The sequence below is a fragment of the Anneissia japonica genome, unplaced genomic scaffold, assembly GCF_011630105.1.
Source record: "Anneissia japonica isolate Jap-2015-1 unplaced genomic scaffold, ASM1163010v1 scaffold522_len1101056_cov227, whole genome shotgun sequence".
Classification (NCBI taxonomy): Eukaryota; Metazoa; Echinodermata; class Crinoidea; order Comatulida; family Comatulidae; genus Anneissia; species Anneissia japonica.
In genome coordinates, this window is record NW_022756123.1 from 723991 (window position 1) to 743136 (window position 19146).

At 33.2% G+C, this 19146-nt stretch overlaps 3 protein-coding genes and 1 long non-coding RNA gene across 7 annotated transcripts in view; 2 read left to right on the forward strand and 2 right to left on the reverse strand.

The window, feature by feature from the left end:
- The window catches only part of LOC117124008, a 26041-nt gene extending 24686 nt beyond the window's left edge, over window positions 1–1355 (reverse strand). The window contains exons 1-2 of the long non-coding RNA XR_004447916.1: window positions 1222–1355; window positions 743–987 (exon numbers count right to left, since the gene is read on the reverse strand). This is a non-coding gene — a long non-coding RNA (uncharacterized LOC117124008). The remainder of the gene's footprint in view (window positions 1–742; window positions 988–1221) is intronic.
- LOC117124005 (follistatin-related protein 1-like) overlaps window positions 1–6967 on the forward strand; it is a 35752-nt gene extending 28785 nt beyond the window's left edge. The window contains exons 10-11 of one of the 2 annotated variants that reach the window (XM_033270120.1): window positions 759–4429; window positions 6415–6967. In XM_033270120.1, coding sequence (XP_033126011.1) covers window positions 759–933 — 175 coding nt within the window. In that variant the 3' untranslated portion in view covers window positions 934–4429; window positions 6415–6967. Of the gene's footprint in view, window positions 1–758; window positions 4430–6414 lie in introns of those variants that run through there. The other variant, XM_033270121.1, reaches the window with a different exon arrangement.
- Window positions 6440–11197, reverse strand: LOC117124007 (palmitoyltransferase ZDHHC23-like). Its single transcript, XM_033270126.1, has 3 exons — window positions 10992–11197; window positions 9031–9198; window positions 6440–8187 (listed from the first exon to the last, which is right to left on the reverse strand). The coding sequence occupies exons 1-3, from the start codon at window positions 11120–11122 to the stop codon at window positions 7953–7955; spliced, it is 534 nt and encodes a 177-aa protein (XP_033126017.1). The 5' UTR covers window positions 11123–11197; the 3' UTR covers window positions 6440–7952.
- Window positions 11146–17738, forward strand: LOC117124006 (etoposide-induced protein 2.4 homolog). Of its 3 annotated transcripts, none has more exons than XM_033270125.1 (8): window positions 11146–11292; window positions 12206–12392; window positions 13482–13609; window positions 13951–14075; window positions 14210–14326; window positions 14532–14643; window positions 15591–15623; window positions 16219–17738. In XM_033270125.1, exons 2-8 carry the CDS (start codon window positions 12208–12210, stop codon window positions 16248–16250), a joined length of 732 nt encoding a protein of 243 aa, XP_033126016.1. In that variant the 5' UTR covers window positions 11146–11292; window positions 12206–12207; the 3' UTR covers window positions 16251–17738. The 3 variants fall into 3 exon arrangements, with proteins under 3 accessions (XP_033126016.1, XP_033126014.1, XP_033126015.1); XM_033270123.1 differs by having other exon boundaries at window positions 11148–11292; window positions 15437–15623; XM_033270124.1 differs by having other exon boundaries at window positions 11188–11292; window positions 12203–12392; window positions 15437–15623.
- The last annotated feature ends 1408 nt before the right edge of the window (window positions 17739–19146 follow it).

Below are 19146 nucleotides of genomic sequence, written 5' to 3' on the forward strand. Positions count from 1 at the left end.
TCTTCCAGATTTCAACAAACCATAATTATACGGTACTTTTAATATTTGCATACTCTATGTGGTTTCTATTTGGGTAGATTTATGGCCATCATAAGCCTTGGTGCAAAGTCCATTTTAAAGTATCCCCAGTGCAATCTTTTACTAATTTTGATAATTTTAAGATCATGCTTTATCAAATGTATCTCCAATTATCAAATTACATGAAATTCATAAATTCACTCTAGACAAAGTTCAAAGACGACAAAAACGATGCTTGTTAACGAGGCAGGATGTTGTTGCAACATCACTCAACAGTGTTGCCATGGCAACATGCGTTGCTATGAATAGAACTAGTTATTTTGTAACTTTATCTATAGCATGGCCTCAATTCTATTTCCTATACAAATGATCAAACTAATCAGTAGTTAAGATTGACTTTTAAAGTTCCATGTTAATCATTCAAATCTTTGATTACTTTCACCCATTTGTTACATTAAAAGAATAATAATATCGACTTATGCCATATTATTGCCATTGCCTCTGGGTTATTGTAACAAATTCCTATAAAGTCATATTAAACTTCGTAAGGAGTATTCAGTAATGTTGTCAACAGTGGTATATTTAAGGGTATTAATGTGGGGGTTGGGATGAACTGATGGGGCATGATAAGCAAGTGAGGTGAAGCTACCTGGGGGAATATTTAAATATTATGCATAGACATCTCAATGTTCAAGGCAACAATCAATACATTTCAATATTTTACCTTTTTTTAATTGTAGTGTGTGTGGTTGCGGAAACTGGGTATGCACTGCCCATATATGTGATGAGTCGAAGCACAAGATAGGTGAGGCTGAAGCTGGTGGCATCAACGAAGATGATTTGGTGATGACGCAGACAGAATGGGAAGCCAAACTCAAACAACTGGCAGAAGGTGCTGTTGAGATTGGTGAATGACAAGCCCTGCAACTGGAGACCTCCTCTCTGGCTTATTTGGAGGTGAGGGTGATGCTGAGAACGGAGATAAAACAGACTTATTTGGAAAGCTATATGGTACACTGGACTTGGTTAAAGAAACATCTAAAAGTGTAAACACAAAATTTGGAGACTATATATGTCAAGCAACTAGGTTAGAGAAAATAGTTTAGTTACTATCAAACAAGTTTATACTTTAGTTTAATACTATTATCTAGCTAGGTTAGTGCTAAATAGGTTAATTCATTTTAGTTACTATTAACTACTTACTTATGGACAGCATAATGCATCTGTCTGGTTTTAAAGAAAGAAACTTTCAAATCCTTTGGTCCTGAACTGCAATCTCATCCTCGGTCCTACAGTACACCCAAGTCTGTGTAGATCCTGCATGATGGCATTCTTAATTGTAGCTTTAAGTTTTCCTGATCTGTGTTTTCCATGTGTGGGCTTCCAGCTACACATTCTGGGTATACTATCAACTAACTAGAGTAAACTAAGTTGGTTACATCACTTTAAAGTGTTTGAAAGCTCACAAAAGTTAGTAAGTTTCAACCATTAACATGGTTTACATGACAAAGAACATTTTATCCAAATAATTTCCAGGAACCAGATGAATTTCTATCATTATTATACTGTTAGCTAACTAGGTTAGAAAAAGTAGTTCAATGTTCACTGTATGTGTGCCCCTTCCCCATTAACAATACATGAATTATTGTATTGCACAAGAGCAGAGATTTGCTGTATACTTCGATACTTGCATGCACGAGATGCGCCGACATGTTTCATTCATTAAGACTGTCTGATGTACTGTATATTTTTTTAGCATTATATTTATGAATTCAGGATTGCAGGAGGTTTATTCTGCTACATAATTACATCATTTTGCCTGGAGGATTGTATATAACAATAAGGCCACATTAGTGCTTTGCAGCAATGCCTTAACCTATCAATTATGCATCACAGACCTGCCAAGCCTAGCTCTGAGATGTGTTTATAGGGTGGATTACATTACATTTACCTATTATTTACTGTGATTATGTTGTGAACAATAACATTTGTCTTCCATCATCATTACATTCCTACAGTATATATATTGAATATTAAAAAAAGACCTTTCATCATTGATAGGCCTACTTAATGTGATACATGTTTCTTAACATGATTAATGTTTCTGTAAAACTTATTATTACGTTGAATTGCATGATGTTACTTCATATGGTCTCTTATATCATGTTATTACATAATATAACATATTATTATGTTATATTATTAAAGATCCAACTGCTTTTTTTTTTTGGCTCAGCTTAGCTTAGTAGTTCTCTGAATATCCCATTCATATGAGAAGTACTGTAATGTTATTCTGCAATGTGATGCAAAACAGGTTTAAAATCTGCATCTGTTACATTCAGCACAAACGCCTGCTGAGGCTATCCCATGCAGTGTGTGAGCATCGGGTTGTCTGCAATATATATTTGGGTAATTCCATGTAAAACAGGACATGAACATAGAAAATTCAAAATGATTTTTGAAAAATAAATTATATATGACTACTGTATAGTACATGAGTTGAAGTTTCTGAAAATATATTGTGCTTGAAAGTAGATGGCCATTTTGTTTTTCAAAATGGCTGCAGAAATTTGCATAATTTATGCAAATTTAGACTATATATTATATATACTTTCACTTTTTTTAAATTTACACATTTGGATTGAATTATTTATGGTATTGAATTATCATCTCTGCTACATTAAGCTCCTCCTGCAGCCACTTCAAGACATGAGACACTTGTGATACCTATCTTACTGGAAATTCTTATGGATTTGAACTACCATTTACCAAAATCGCAAATTATGTGATATCTTATTTTGTATTATTTAAGTTTCCTGGCTCAAATTAAGCGTAGAAATAATTAATTCACATTATAATTATCTCACAAAAACATCCAAATTGTGTCCCTTTAAAAATTTAAAATTGTTTTCTACATAATATAATATTACAAATAAGTGTAACGTCAGTTACGGTAACGTCAGCAACCAACCGATCATTATAAAAATGTTAATATCTTATGAAAAATTTAATAAATTTGTAATCATTAACCATGTACTTCTAGTATACTAATGCAGTATTCCATGGCATAAAACTCAACTTTTGTCTGTCTCTCGGACATAAGATATTCAAATTTGTTACCACACTCATTTCCTCCACTAAATCTGTACCACAAATAGTAAAATGTTTAATTTGGTATTCCTGTATTTCACCCCCTTAGTACTACCATCTCTAGCAATAAGAAAAAATTAGGTCTTTCCTATTTTTAATATAAAGTGAGTAACAATGTGAATATAAAGGATAAAATGAAACGTCAGTTACCGTGGAATTCCCCATTTACATTTTTGGATTTGTGCGGATGTTTAGTCTGTCGATATCAAATTCTCAAGCTGGGACTTAAAATACTGTAGAGAAGGCGCACATTGTTTATAAGAGTGAAAAAGCTTTCACTACTCAATTGGATTCACCATCCTATAAAAGCCCTGTCCAGATTATCAAATATTATTTGTCAAAAACATGTGACATGCCTAAATATAAGTCATGATGACATCACATCATGACCATAAATAGGTGAATCATGACTATATATGGGCATACAAGTTTTTTTTTAGTAGACTGGAGGTGACATTCACCAGTAGATTTATTTTTTTGACTTTCTTGGCTTAGAAATCTGCCTTCTTATTATTGGATTTGTCTTGATTATTACTAACCTTTTATCCATTTATAAAAATGTAAATGTTATATTATGTACACTGTTGTCATAAAGATTAAAGTTTACCTTAACATATATTATTATGTAAATGTTCATTATAGATCAAACTTTACATAATATAATTATATTACATTGATTTTTATTATACAGATCAAAATTTACATAACATAATTATATTTTATAAATAAAAAATCATTACTCTATATTAAAGTCATGATTAATTACATAAATGTATTTAAAAATTTTTTTTTAGCTATATAGGTACAAAATATGGTTAAATGGTTTAAATCAAAAGTAATGAATGTTTTAAAAATGAAAAAGACTAAGTAGAAAAGTTATGGTAGTCTATATTAATACTGTATTAAAACAAGTACTAGTTTTATTAAATAAAAGTTTATTATTTTAATGTTATTAAGTCAATTAAATGTTAAATAGCAGGACTAAAACTGAAATAATTTAATTTTGCTATAAATATTTTATATCTCAAAAAGAATTTGAAAAATAATATTGATGGTATTAATATCATGTAACATAATTAGAAATCAAAATATCTTGTGTTAAAGTGTTTCTAATTTTACAACCCCTGTAAGCACATTTTATAGGCTTATGTCTATTATTCTTTGGGAAATGGACTTGCTTATATCATGTCTTCAAAATATTTCTTGAAAAACAAATGTATTGTATATATTAACTTACTATACAGTACGTGTTGTTTATGAGGTAGTCAACTAATCTGTAGATAGTTTAATGTCCATCTATCAAGTTTTCTGAGACGAATATCCTTAACTTGCTCATATATGAACAGGATGATGTCAATTTGAAATCACAGGTATTTGTCATAGGAACCTTAATAGCATGGATAGCGCTTTAGTCAATAGGAACCAGTACAATTCTCCAATACTGCTTTTAGTCATTAAGAACCAGTACAATTTCCAATACGTGAAGAATGTTTCATATAGAGTGGGGATTGATAGTCGCATGACACAGTTGACGTATTTGGTCAACAACATGTTGAATCCTAATGTAAGTGATGGTTGGACATAATGTAGACCTGTTCATTCAACATTTTACAATGTGGTCATTTTGATTATTAGAAATTCTTTTTTATTTATTACAGTATACTTCAATAACTTTAATTCATTAAATAGTTCTGTGTTAAAATTATACATAACAAGGATTTAATGCTATTACATTGTACAAATATCATGTTTTATACTCAATAAATATACCAATAATTAAGGACAATGTCCATGCTTATTTTTACATACTTGCACACAACAATTATACTGAGTTCTCTGTTGAAAATTTACATTTTATAACTAATTCACACATAGAATATATGTGACAACTTTTAACACAATTATGTCCAATATTTTACTTATTTCACAAACAATTACGATCGATGCAAATCTGAGGAATAGCATAATTGGTATTGCTATTTGTTTACACTTTTGCATGCTTCTTTTGCAAGTCTCCCTGCTGTCACGGTAGCCTAGGCTACTGAATAGCCTAGTTGCACATTGCATTCAGGTGTGGTGTTAGCGGGGGGGCTGGGGGACAGGATCCCCGTCGTGGAGAGTTGCCCCCCCCCCCACCACCTCCGTCGGAGGAAAAACCACAAACATTGGGGATAAAAAAAACTATATGTATTTTCTACACATTAATAGACTCTGAAATTGATTAAATAAGCCTCTAAAACCCCTAAATTGTAAAAATTTTCCGATCACTGTTGAAATATTTTGGGAGGCTCCTAGCCACGCCCACTTTTCTCTCGTTCTCGGGGGCCTTGGATCCCTGTTGGGCAAATCCTAGAGCCACCCCTGGTGCATGGCTTCTTGTTGCACTGATCATTTTTCGAGGGACAACAACATTTGTGTCATCATTGTACAAATATCATGTACTAGTTTTAATATCATGTACTAGTTTTATTAAATAAAAGTTTATATATATTTAATAAAAGTTTATTTATTTATTGTTATTAAGTCAATTAAATGTTAAATAGCAGGACTAAAACTGAAATAATTTAATTTTGCTATAAATATTTTATATCTTCAAAAAGAATTTGAAAAATAATATTGATGGTATTAATATCATGTAACATAATTAGAAATCAAAATATCTTGTGTTAAAGTGTTTCTAATTTCACAACCCCTGTAAGCACATTTTATAGGCTTATGTCTATTATTCTTTGGGAAATGGACTTGCTTATATCATGTCTTCAAAATATTTCTTGAAAAACAAATGTATTGTATATATTATAACTTACTATACAGTACGTGTTGTTTATTTATTTATTTATTTATTCTGCCTTTAACGTGATAACACTTTCAGTGACGCAGCACTGATCTCACTAGTGGATCACATAAACAAAAAAGTAGAACAAAAACAAACATAAAAAAAATATACAGAAACTTAACTAAAATAAAAAAGAACCAATTCAAATGAATTAAAAAGAAGGCAAGAGAACAGAGGGTGGTCAGAAAGATATAATTAGTTTTCTGTTTAGATCAAAGTTTTTAAATTTTTAAGTTGGAGATCATTTAATTCTATTTTAATTTTGTTTGGAAGTTCGTTCCAAGCCTTAGTTGCACGGTATAAGAATGTTCTCTTGCCTTGAGTGAGTTTCCATTTTATCTCCATCAAGGTGTTGTTAGATTTATTCCTAGTGCACTGAGAGTGGCTATTTTGATTAAAATGTTTATGAGGTAGTCAACTAATTTGTAGATAGTTGAATGTCCATCTGTCAAGTTTTCTGAGACAAATATCCTTAACTTGCTCATATATGAACAGGATGATGTCAATTTGAAATCACAGGTATTTGTCATAGGAACTTTAATAGCATGGATAGCGCTTTAGTCAATAGGAACCAGTACAATTCTCCAATATTGCTTTTAGTCATTAAGAACCAGTACAATTTCCAATACGTGAAGAATGTTTCATATAGAGTGGGGATTGATAGTCGCATGACACAGTTGACGTATTTGGTCAACGACATGTTGAATCCTAATGTAAGTGATGGTTGGATATAATGTAGACCTGTTCATTCAACATTTTACAATGTGGTCATTTTGATTATTAGAAATTCTTTTTTATTTATTACAGTATACTTCAATAACTTTAATTCATTAAATAGTTCTATGTTAAAATTATACATAACAAGGATTTAATGCCATTATATTGTACAAATATCATGTTTTATACTCAATAAATATACCAATAATTAAGGACAATGTCCTTGCTTATTTTTACATACTTGCACACAACAATTATACTGAGTTCTCTGTTGAAAATTTACATTTTATAACTAATTCACACATAGAATATATGTGACAACTTGTAACACAATTATGTCCAATATTTTACTTATTTCACAAACAATTACGATCGATGCAAATCTGAGGAATAGCATAATTGGTATTGCTATTTGTTTACACTTTTGCAGGCTTTTTTGCAAGTCTCCTTGATGTCGCTGTAGCCTAGGCTACTGTATAGCCTAGTTGCACATTGCATTCAGGTGTGGTGTTGGGCCGGGGGACAGGATCCCCGTCATGGAGAGTTGCCCCCCCCCCCACCACCTCCGTCGGAGGAAAAACCACAAACATTGGGGATAAAAAAAACTATATGTATTTTCTACACATTAATAGACTCTGAAATTGATTAAATAAGCCTATAAAACCCCTTAATTGTAAAAATTTTCCGATCACTTTTGAAATATTTTGGGAGGCTCCTGGCCACGCCCACTTTTCTCTCGTCCTCGGGGGGGCTTGGATCCCCGTTGGGAAAATTCTAGAGCCACCCCTGGATGCATGGCCTCTTGTTGCACTAATCATTTTTCGAAGGACAACAACAATTGTGTCATCATTGTTTATAGCGCATGCTGTGCTTACAGTAGGCCTATGCCTAAATTTAGGATAGGAGGCCTAGCAAAATATTAATGTTTTCCAAAGCCTGTCTTTATGGTTAAAATCTGCAAAAAAGTACACACACATATGCATTGATTAACTCGGGACATCTACTGTAGCTGCAAAGAAAAACATGCTACTCTTCTGAGATTATCACAGGGGTCTGAAAGATTTTACATGGATTTGCTTTAACATGACCCAAAACTTTTTACAACTTGTTACTATTTGATACTGTTTGCAAAATTGTTTACATACGAAATGGATCAGTATATATTATACATAATACAGTATGGTCGGTATATATGTATACATCAGCATGAGTAAATGCCTGAGATATATGCTCAAACAGTTATTAAATCCTGGTCAAACCTTTTGAGGAGAAAGTTCTTCCAATTTTGAAGGAATCCCTTGTCATAGTCGTACATAAGGTCCTTGGGAAGGTGGCCTCGCAATGCCAGTTTGCGCTCACGATATGTCCAGTTGTGAGTTATGAGATGAAACTGTTGTAATAGGAGGATTAACATAGCTAGACACGCCAATGCACTGTATAGGCTACATGACAACACAATGGCTGAACTGTAAACAAAAAACATAATTATGAGATGGTAGATATTCAATGTTAATTTATTTGCCTCTTGATTGAAAAAAGAAGAAAAGTGCCCACATAGAGGAAAAAGGAGTAATGATGTTAAATGACATGAAAGAAAAGGGTGAAGTTTATGCATATATGAAAAAAATATTGCATCATAGAGAATGTTTGCAGTATGAAAGAAATATAAGTGCGACACAGAAATGCCATCTATTCATTATTGTATTAGTTACATTTTTAAGAATTAATGATTTACTACTTCAGTCAATAAATCATTATTATTTTTTATTTTTAACAGCAAGTACAGTTGCCACTTACAGGATGGAACAATGCTGTAAAAAACCAAGTATCTTAATGAGGCTTAGGGTGGAGTTATTTTTAGTCATGAGAAAAAGATCTGTTGAGACAGGAATTGAATCCATGACCTCGGGATTAGAAGGCAAATCTTAACTGCTAAGCTATTTAACGCCACTACATCATTTTCTTATCAAGTACAAACTTCCTTGCATAAATAAGGCCCAATAAAAAAATGATCAAAAAGCGATGAAGGAGGTAGGCTTTTTATTTTTATTTTGCTAAAGCCAAATATCACCCTTTACGCAATGTAAAATACATGATTGAGATAATACAAACAATATTTTTTGACTAAAAAAAGTTGAATAAAAAAGAAAAAAAAAATCTGTTTTTTTTTTTTTCAATACCATAGAAGACATGCGGGCAAGGGTGATAAACTAATCATTTATTTAATTTGGCCTAATGCAATTAAAGCTAGAGCCAATTTTGAAGTTTGCTCCTAACAAAAGAAGGTGATAGTACAATTATTATCTTACCTATTCTTCCTATAAGCATACAGGCATTGTGGGACATGAAAGCCATATTGGGGATGATGACACACACTCTGTAGTGATAACACAATACCCCACACACCACCTACTACAAACAGGATGATCGACAGCAAAAATGAACGATGGTTGGCCTCTCCAACACAGCTATCTATCCTGTAAAACAAGCATACAATAAATAAATCAAATGTAAATGCTGCAGACATTCATAGAAATTGAGCATCTCAATTGATGGCAGAAAATTTAATTAATTAATTATTATAGGGAATTATACCACAACTTTTTGCCATGGATACAAAGTGCTGATAGTGTTGGTAGGCCTATATACCCCTGGTGCCTGGAGTCATAGCTAGGCTAACTGGCACAATGTGCAACCTTCTCCACTCCCTGGGGTATAGCTATACACCAGCTGCAATTTAATGTGCAGACTAATAAAAACAATGCTACAACATCCTACCACGTATTCACTTAAACCCAAGGACCCAAGTAAAAAATTATCAGTAAGGGATGTGACCCCTAAATGCCAACACTGAGAGGTCGATTTCTGCTTCATATCATTTACTATGTTTAGTTAAAGAAATATTTCAAAATGTGATGTGTAAAGAAACATTTTTACAATTCCTAAACAATTATAACGTAGATAAGGCGATCACGTATAAGACGACCCCAGACTTTGAGAAGATTTTTAGACAATTTGTGCAAGACGAGACCCCCCCCCCCCCCCTTTTTTTTTGGAAAACTTTTTTTTTTTTTTTTTTAAAAAAAGAGACAAAAAAAAAAAAAACTATTGATGGTGGGTGAGTGCACCCGATTTTGTTTGGCCAGTTTGCGGCTCTCTCTTTCCATAGTTGTTTCCCTTTCATCATGATGTTTCCTCTTGTGGTTGTAGTTTATGTTTAAAACAAATTAAGAGAAATACAAAAAAGGGAAAGAAAGAGATCACGCCAGGGTTGTTATTCAATGGTAAACAATAGTGCGCCCTCTCCCGGGGCACCGGAGTCAGCCATTGTTGGTCGATATTTACTTGTGTTGGGTTCTTGCTGAATAAACGTTATAACTGTAGACTACCGTGTGTGTAATTTCATTTAAGTCGAATCTAGCCTACTGGCGCAGTCTAACCTATCAAATTTTACTTGAGAAAATAAATGTGATTTATACCCTATTCAGACTACACTCTCTTGCGATCGGTTGCGATGTAATCGGTGGTAATCCAAAACTGATTACTCCCGATCGCAATCAACGAACGCATTCAGACCAACACAAACAAACTTTACATTCTAGGGCCAGGCCTCCCGTGTCTAGGCCTATGTTGCCTGACCTCAGCCAAACGGTGCCTGCGGAATTCGTTGATTCGTTGCCATCAGATTCCGTGGTAATCGGGAGTAATACAGATTGTAGCACCCAATTGCAACGGGTAACACGATTTTACTTTGCGATTGGGTGTCGCAATTGCTACAACCAATCGCAATGCGATGCTAGTCTGAATGGGGTATTAAACATTACACATTACTGTATTACATTTTGAAATATTTATTCAACTAAACATAGTAATTGATATGAGGCAGAATTCGACCTCTCAGTGTTGGCATTTAGGGGTTACATCCCTTAACTGATAATTTTTTACTTGGGTCCTTGCCCTTGCAAATTGGTGAAAGAATGCAACTCTTTTTAACTAGCAGTTTCAGTGAATAAACAGTTCATATTGGGCATAATGAGACATCATTATACACCATAATGGGCCCATTACACAAATTTGCAACATAACATTTATGTGGACAGCTTAGCTAAGGCCTACAACATCTTTCTATACCCGTAGGGGCCTAGCCCTTGTCGCGTCCCCGCCAAGCTAGGCTAGGCCTCGGTAATGGTGGTGGTGTTTGGAAGGTGGTGTGGTAAGCCGCCTGCTAGGCTAGACCTAGCCTAACCTACTACTTAGGCCTAGTCTCTACCTGTCACAAGCCGAATCAACATCTTCACAGTCACATAATGCAGCCAACACATGACTTTTATCTCCATTTATATTTTCATATTCACAACAGCACAAGGGGCCATCAATAACTTCTGATTTAGGGTTCATCATGATGATGATTACCCTAACTTTTGGCTATTTAACTTCGTTAGAGCACGCCCTCTTCCCATGTTGTAAAAACAAAACATACAAAATGCACACAGCCGATATGACGAGTGGTGTAATGTCGTAAGATTGAAACTTCAGTAGAAACAAAAGAAATACGTTTCTGTTTAGGCTAGGTAAAGTGATATGTACTGTAATTGATATTTATGTTAGTTATGTTCCTGACTGCGATATGTCTAATTAAAATTTGTAATTCTCAAGAGTGTGGTTATAAGTCTGTGTAGCCTTGGCTAACCCTCTAGCCTAGCTTAGGCCTAGGCCTAGCTGGCTAGGCTTGCGACGTACAAATCAAATGACGTCGTCACGGTCATAGTTGGTTTTTTAGGTCTATAAAGGACATTGATCGTGGGATAACAAAGCCTAGTATACATTGGTTTGTTTTGCAGGTGCCTTCGACTAACGACGCCAAGGCGTGATTGTCGTTCAAAATGTTTGGACAAGACATTTTCTTGTTTGTAAATCAGAATTAAAAATTTAAAGACTTGTGGGTACATTAACAATGACCTTTTCCTCATTTAGTAATTGCGTTTATTTGTGATGCTAAATGGCTATATCTTATTTAAAATAGGCTTTTTGAATAAGTTAAGCACTCCCTTTTTGTAAGACTAAGAGTGCTATATAGAAATGCTCAAATTCTCATATTATTTTTCGATGACGGGAACGATTTTGGAACTAGCACTCAGTACTGTACACTATAACACGTTAGACAGGGCTTATTATTTACTTGAATCAAACGCCATCAGAAAAGCATTGTAATACCCGCTGCTACATGGTGATCGGATTCATCACTAGCCATTAACTGCAAGCTCAGTGGTATAGACACCCAGCTAGTTATCTGGAGGTCATGGGTTCGATTCCAACCCGAATCACTTACCAATTTTTTTTTTGCAAATATTTGGGAACATGCTGAGCATTCAGTACAATAACATGTCATTAGGTAGGGCAAAAACATTTGTATTATTTCTCCAGACACAAACACCATCGGAATATTATCGTTGACTAATTTTGAAAATTTCCTCGCTACAGTAGATATGGCAGACAGTTTGCAGTCGATTCTGAGTGATGTTGCGTTTGGTATGAAAGATGCAGTCATTGGAGCATCTATAATATTCACTGTTGACAAGGAAATTGCTGCCAAGCAGGAGCAAAGAAGAAAGGAATTTGAAGAACTACAATTAAAAAAGAGAAGATCTCCTCTAAAAAGGAAGAAAGAAGAGTAGGTTATAAATAAAGTTCAGCACAATACAAATTACTTTCTGCACAATATTAGGTACTCAAGTCACACTCTCATCAACAGCTTACCATCCACAATCTTCCGTTTCTTCTAAATCTTTTTCCTCAAAGCTTAAAAAACACTTGATTTCAAATTATTAACTATGATTTACATTATCGGTCGCTTCTCGATGTGTCCTGCTATGATCAAAGATTTATATTATTACTTATTTATTTATTTACTTTTTTTTTTCTGTTTTATTTATATATTTCCATCTTTTTTTTTTTTTTATTAAAGTTTCGATTTACATTTTTATATTTAATTTTATTCTTTTGTTTTTTTGGTTTTTTTTATGGTGAAAGTTTTTGCTACTTTTTTACGTATTTATTAATTACTAAAAGTTTATTTTTAAAAACTAGCTTTTTCAAAATTAATACACTTAAACCTTTATTTTTACGGATAAATTTATGAAAATACATGTTATAATTTTAAAGTTTTAATTTTTTCAAATTAAAGAGTATTTATTGTTAAAAAAACTTGAGTCTGTTTGATTATATTTTTAAATGTGGTCTTGAATTGGAGGTCATTTTGTCACATGGTACTTCCATAAAGGTGGTTTCAGTCTCGAAAATTTTATGGTGAAAGTTTTTGCTACTTTTTTACGTATTTATTAATTACTAAAAGTTTATTTTTTAAAAACTAGCTTTTTCAAAATTAATACACTTAAACCTTTATTTTTACGGATAAATTTATGAAAATACATGTTATAATTTTAAAGTTTTAATTTTTTCAAATTAAAGAGTATTTATTGTTAAAAAACTTGAGTCTGTCTGATTATATTTTTAAATGTGGTCTTGAATTGGAGGTCATTTTGTCACATGGTACTTCCATAAAGGTGGTTTCAGTCTCGAGATTAGAAAGGCCTCAAAATTAGAAGGTGAGCTCAGTGTTAAAAGATAGGTTGTCAGTTGGTACTTTTAAAAAGTGGTCTCGAATTAGAGGGGTCTCGAATTGGAGGGCAGACTGTATTATATTATTGTGATTATTTCATTTATTTTACATCACTCTTTAAGTAAATGATTTTACCGACAGAGAGCCAAGGATTCTTCAACGTGTGCTGCAATGCTGTGCTTTGAATGGTGGAGTGTTCTGGCTAAGCATCGTTGTGTTCAATTCAATCTTAATACCCTCTTTACACTCCTTGACTCATCTTCTTCTTGGTAAGTATCCTCAATGCAAGTTATCATCTTGGTAAATTTTGAGACTTTACAGTCCAGTCAATCGGTGGATTGATCCAGAACTATTTACAACAGAAATAACTTTTGAGGAATCTGTTCCAGAAATATCCACAAAATATCGTACTAAAAGTGAAAAAAAAAAAAAACAAAAAAAAAAACAAACCAATCGAGAACATTGTTAATTTTAAAGACACTGAATGAGTTAACATTAATAAATATAAAAGGAAACAAAATATATTAGTAGCAGCAGCAGCAAATTTTATAATAGCTTGTGTGATTTTATCATAAATTAAAATTCTAAAATAAACCATTGTGTTTTTTAGGTGATAGTTCATCACAGAGTCTTGTTTGGTCTTGGATGAAGCCTGCCCTCTCTTATACATTTAGTGTATTATGGGTAATTCCTGTATTTCTTCTCAGTAAGATTGTCAGTAGCTTTTGGTTTCAGGTGAGATAATCTTTTTGTTCAAATTTGTCAGTTGAGTCATTAATTTCTAAAAATATGTTTGATTTTGAAATATCTGATTTCATATCTTGTTTCTTTTGTCAGTGATTTATTGTTTGGTCTATATATATTTAAAGGACATTGCAGATACAGCATATAAGAAATCAAAAGGGCGCCCTCGGCTACCAAACTTAAGCCGACTCGTTGCGGACATCATGATAAGTGTTCTCATCCAAATGCTGTTCTTGATGCAGGTAAAGTTAAGCAAATTTGATACAAAAATTATTTAAAAAATTATACAAAAAATCTTGTATATATTTCATGCTTCATAATGCTGAATATTTAGGCAGGATTAAATAAAAAAGTAAAAATCAGAAACTAAAACAAAAATTTAAAATACATGCTTGTGAAATTATTAATTGTGATTAAATTTTTCCAATTATTGTCTCACTATTCCAGAGCCTGTTGGTTAGCCTGATACCTTTGACAGGTGTTGGCCAGTGTCTCAAGTTGCTACACCTATGTATTCTAAATTCTCTCTATGCATTTGAATACATGTGGTTCAATCAAGGTAAGGCATGGCTGGTCCATTATTCCCATAATAATAATTAACTATAATGATCATCAACTTTATCATTATTGTCATTATTATCAACCTTATTATATCCTGGTCATAAGTTGGTCAGTTGTTTGATACAGTACAATCCTGGTACAACTTTCCATATTTCATGAGAACAGTTATGAACTGAACAGTTAAATTCACATATCATTACACTCTGTGTTCTACAGCAAGTGCTTGCAAATCGTAGGCTTCCCAACTGTGTGGTGGTGATGGTTATTTACTGTTCATGGCGGTCTTGGTTAGTTTCAGGTTATTTCTTTTTTAGTTCTTTGTCATTTTTTTTTTTCTTTTTTGTTTATGTAAAGTGCATAAAAGCTCCTGCATTATTCACTTTATAAATGTATCATTTATTGTTATTATGGTGTGGAGTTGAATGGTTAATGATTAAGATGCTTGCCTTCCAATCCCAGTTTCGTGGGTTCAGTTCCTGTTAGTGTTGCAGGATTTTGTTCTTGCTACCAAAACAACTCCACTACCTAAGCCTCATATTGGGATCATTTGGTTTGTGTAAAGCATCATGTGTGTGTGTATGTTTGTCTTGCGAAAGGGATTGACACGTACAAGTAGGACAATAATATCAGTATTCACTATTGACAGTCCTTGGTGCATATGTTGTGTGCCCAAATAAATAAATAAATAAATAATAATACTAAATAATAATAATAATAAATAAATAATAATAATAATAATAATAAATAAATAATAATACTGCATTGAGTGAGTTGAACCTGTTTTTCCACAGGTTGGGAAGCCCATAAGCGGTTGTCGTTTATAGAATCGAATTGGCCATACTTTGTAGGATTTGGTCTTCCACTAGCAATCATAACATCGCTACCTTCATCCTACTTTGTAAGTGGATGTCTGTTCTCAATCTTGTTTCCTCTCTTCATCATCAGTGGCAATGAAGCTCATATACCAAAGCAGCCATGGTAAGCTATAAAAACTTTGTACAAAACCTAAATAACTAGAGCAGTCACTCCATAGTGTGCATACTTCTGCCCTGTGCCATAATACCAACAATACGCAGGACATGTATCATAGGCGAAACTGCAGCATACCCTCAAGAAAATAATGGAATCGTCAGTTGTATTCAGGCACATTATTTTTTGAATGCTGCAGCATATCCTCAAGAAAATAATGTAATCGCCCATCGTATTCAGGCACATTGTTTTCTTAAGTGCTGAATGAATATGAGGGGCGATTCCATTATTTTATTTTATGCTAGGGTAAAAAAATCAAATTTCTCTGACTTTGACTTTTTTTTTCAAAAATTGAATGGTGCCTTTCTTTGATTATTATGTACAATTCCACTAAATGTTATGATAATCCATTCATTAGTTTTTGCATAATCTTGCTAACTGGCAGACAGACAGATAGACAGCAGTGAATACATAACCTTCTTGGTGGAGGTAATTATAGATGATTGGAGATTTTAAAATGCATCTTTCCTGATTCAAGAGGATAACATTTAGAACAAAAACATTTTTATGACATTTTGACTTAATGTTACTAATTTTTTTTCAGTTCCTATCCTCTACATATCTTTTCCGTTGTGATCACCTTAGTCAACAGAATTATGACAAAGAGCGTCAATGCCACATCCAAGCAAAGATAATCCTAGATGTTGCTGTTGTGAATTATTGTTAACATCTCATCAAAGCAAAGAAAACAACAGTTTATCATTGAGATAGCTGTTGTAAATTATTGTTAACATCTCATCAAAACAAAGATAACCACAGTTTATCATAGAGGGAGCTGTTGTGAATTTAGTTCAATAACTAAAGGAAAGATGTAACTACTGTTGTTTATGATAAAACAGTTTATAGAGGGAGCCATTCAATGCATCATAGTAAAGAATTCAATAATTTGATATCCTATTTAATGGACTGTGTTAAAAAGAAATTAGAAACCACCTGTTGATAAGTTAATACATGATCAGTAAGTAACCACTTAAATCACTCAAATAAAATATTGCAATTTTAACTTTGGTTAATAATTAAAAAATAATATACTGTCCGTATTATTAGAATGTGATGTGCTCTTAACTTGTATGCAATGGGGCAATGCTTTGACTAAACTGTAATTTGTATTAGCAGACTGGATATAATTATTTACTCATGAAATTTCATTGATGCTGTTGTAATGATTAATATTTAACTTTTTTTTGGAACATAATATATATTATATAGTAGTAACTTTAATTGGTACATTTTTAATATGTGTACCCTCGAAGAACAGCTTGATAAAAAGTAACTAGTGACAGTCTGGCTATGATTTTCAAATAGATATTTGCTATGTTGCAGTCCAATTATTGGCTTTTTTTTTTTCAAAACCATCTTGGAGGAAGCTACAGTATTATGGTCATGATAATTTAGTGGACAATGATTAGAGTATAGAAAAAGAAAATATTCCATTCAGACAAGTGGAAACTAATGATACTTGAATACATGATGTATTATTTTAACCAGACATTTCCAGGCAACAAGCATGTGTAACACTAACAATTTTAATGTGCACATTAGTGAAAACACATTTTCTATATAATGATTTTACTTCTAAACACTCAGTGAGGTCTTAGATAAAGTTAGACTTGTATAACAATGGTCATACTATACATGCAGGACCAGTACAACTAACAGTGCGGTAAAGATGGTTATAATCAACTTATAGCAATCGTTCCTAGGTTGGTGTGGTTATGTTTCAACTATTTTAAATAGTAACTCCATGTGTTTTCATTCTTTGTGTCTGTCTTGCTTCTTTCCACTTAGGAGATACTCTTGGATACCTGGTAGTATAGTGAAGTATGTACACAGGCCTTGCAGTACAACTGATGATTTTAGTAAACAGTAAACTTATTGAGTTACCTGTCTCCTTTAGCTATGGGTGCTAATAATTTAGATTTAGATATAGAACAAACATTAAATTGATATCCTGAAGTTGGGATGGATGTTTTTAGTTTTGATTTTGTATGGTGAACACTTGTTTTACCAGCCAATACCAGACTATCATTTATGAGGTGCATTAAATTTGTATTCATTGGTCAATTATTGTATGTTCTACGTTTATCTGTTGTATGTGACTGAGAAACATGGACTGAGTTTCCATCCATCACTGATTGTAAATAATATAAGCTGTGAGCTTCAACACTAAATGGAGTACTGGGATTTAACAAAACAAGTGAGATTTCATGAATTATTTAACCAGGGAACAGTGAAATTAATTTCACTGTTCCGTGAAATTATTTTCACTGTTCCCTGATTTAACATGTAATATTGGCTACACTGCTTAAAATATCCTTGAAACAGTCTAGACTTTTTTCCAGGGGTGGTGATCATAGTGCAAGAAAAGCTCTACCTTTGCGCACTTCGAAGTACATGCATTCGGTAAATTGTCTCATGTAAAGTTTAAATTTTGATCTTAAAAACTGTATTATCTTTAAAGAAAATTAAGACGATTTAATGATTAGGATAATCCAGTTTTGGCAAAAATCCGGTTTTGTCAGAACTGGAAGACCTTTAATTTTTCTGGAATTCTTGGGCGGCTCTCATCCCAAGGTTCTGGGTTCAATTCCCATAACAGCAGGACTTTCAACGTGACTAAAATAACTCCACTCTCTAAGCCTCAAATAGACTTGCTAGAGACAAAGTTAATAATTTACAATTAATAATTAATCCCAATAGTTCGGGGCAGAACGTTCGGAACTTTGTTCAAACTATACCAACCACTTGACTTTGCAATCTGTGTTTACAACTACATCGGACGACAGGACGGCTGACTTCTCTGGCTAGAATATAGTGTAGATATTACCCTATAGGAAATATGAGTGACGAAGAGGATGTTGAAGCTGAATCGGCAGGTAAGGCTGGCTGTATATTCCCATTTGTTGAAGTGTAATTCCATTCAGTACGAATACAGGGGAGCAGTATCAGTTGGATGAAACTGATTGTAATCAATGTGTGTGCTTGGAGGTTTACCCCATCCAGTTGCTCTTCCTGTATAAAAATCAGGTTAACGTCGTACGACTTTCGGAAGAAACATTAAGCCGTTGGTCCTACTGACAACAGAGCCCAATCAAATGTATATGCTCTAAATGTACACAATCTAAATCAACTGATATAGCTGCCTTCCTGTGTTGCCTACTAGCTACTAAACCATGGGGTGGCACTGCTCTACAGCTGCTGAAAGCCTAGCTTGAATTTTTAGTTACTCAATTGAAACCATCAAATTGCTGGACGTTATTTGTTTACTAAGTTTGTATGTATATGGCTATTCCTATTTGCTCAGCGATTGGAATCAATTCATTCTATGTATTCCGATCGTTTGATACAATCGTACCATCGCCATTAGTGAATACTAGTACCGTATTAACCAAGTCGAGTGTCCAATTATCCTTTCAATTTAAATGGAAGCATATTATTGGGTTTGTTTAAATATTCTTGTGGAAGTAAAATC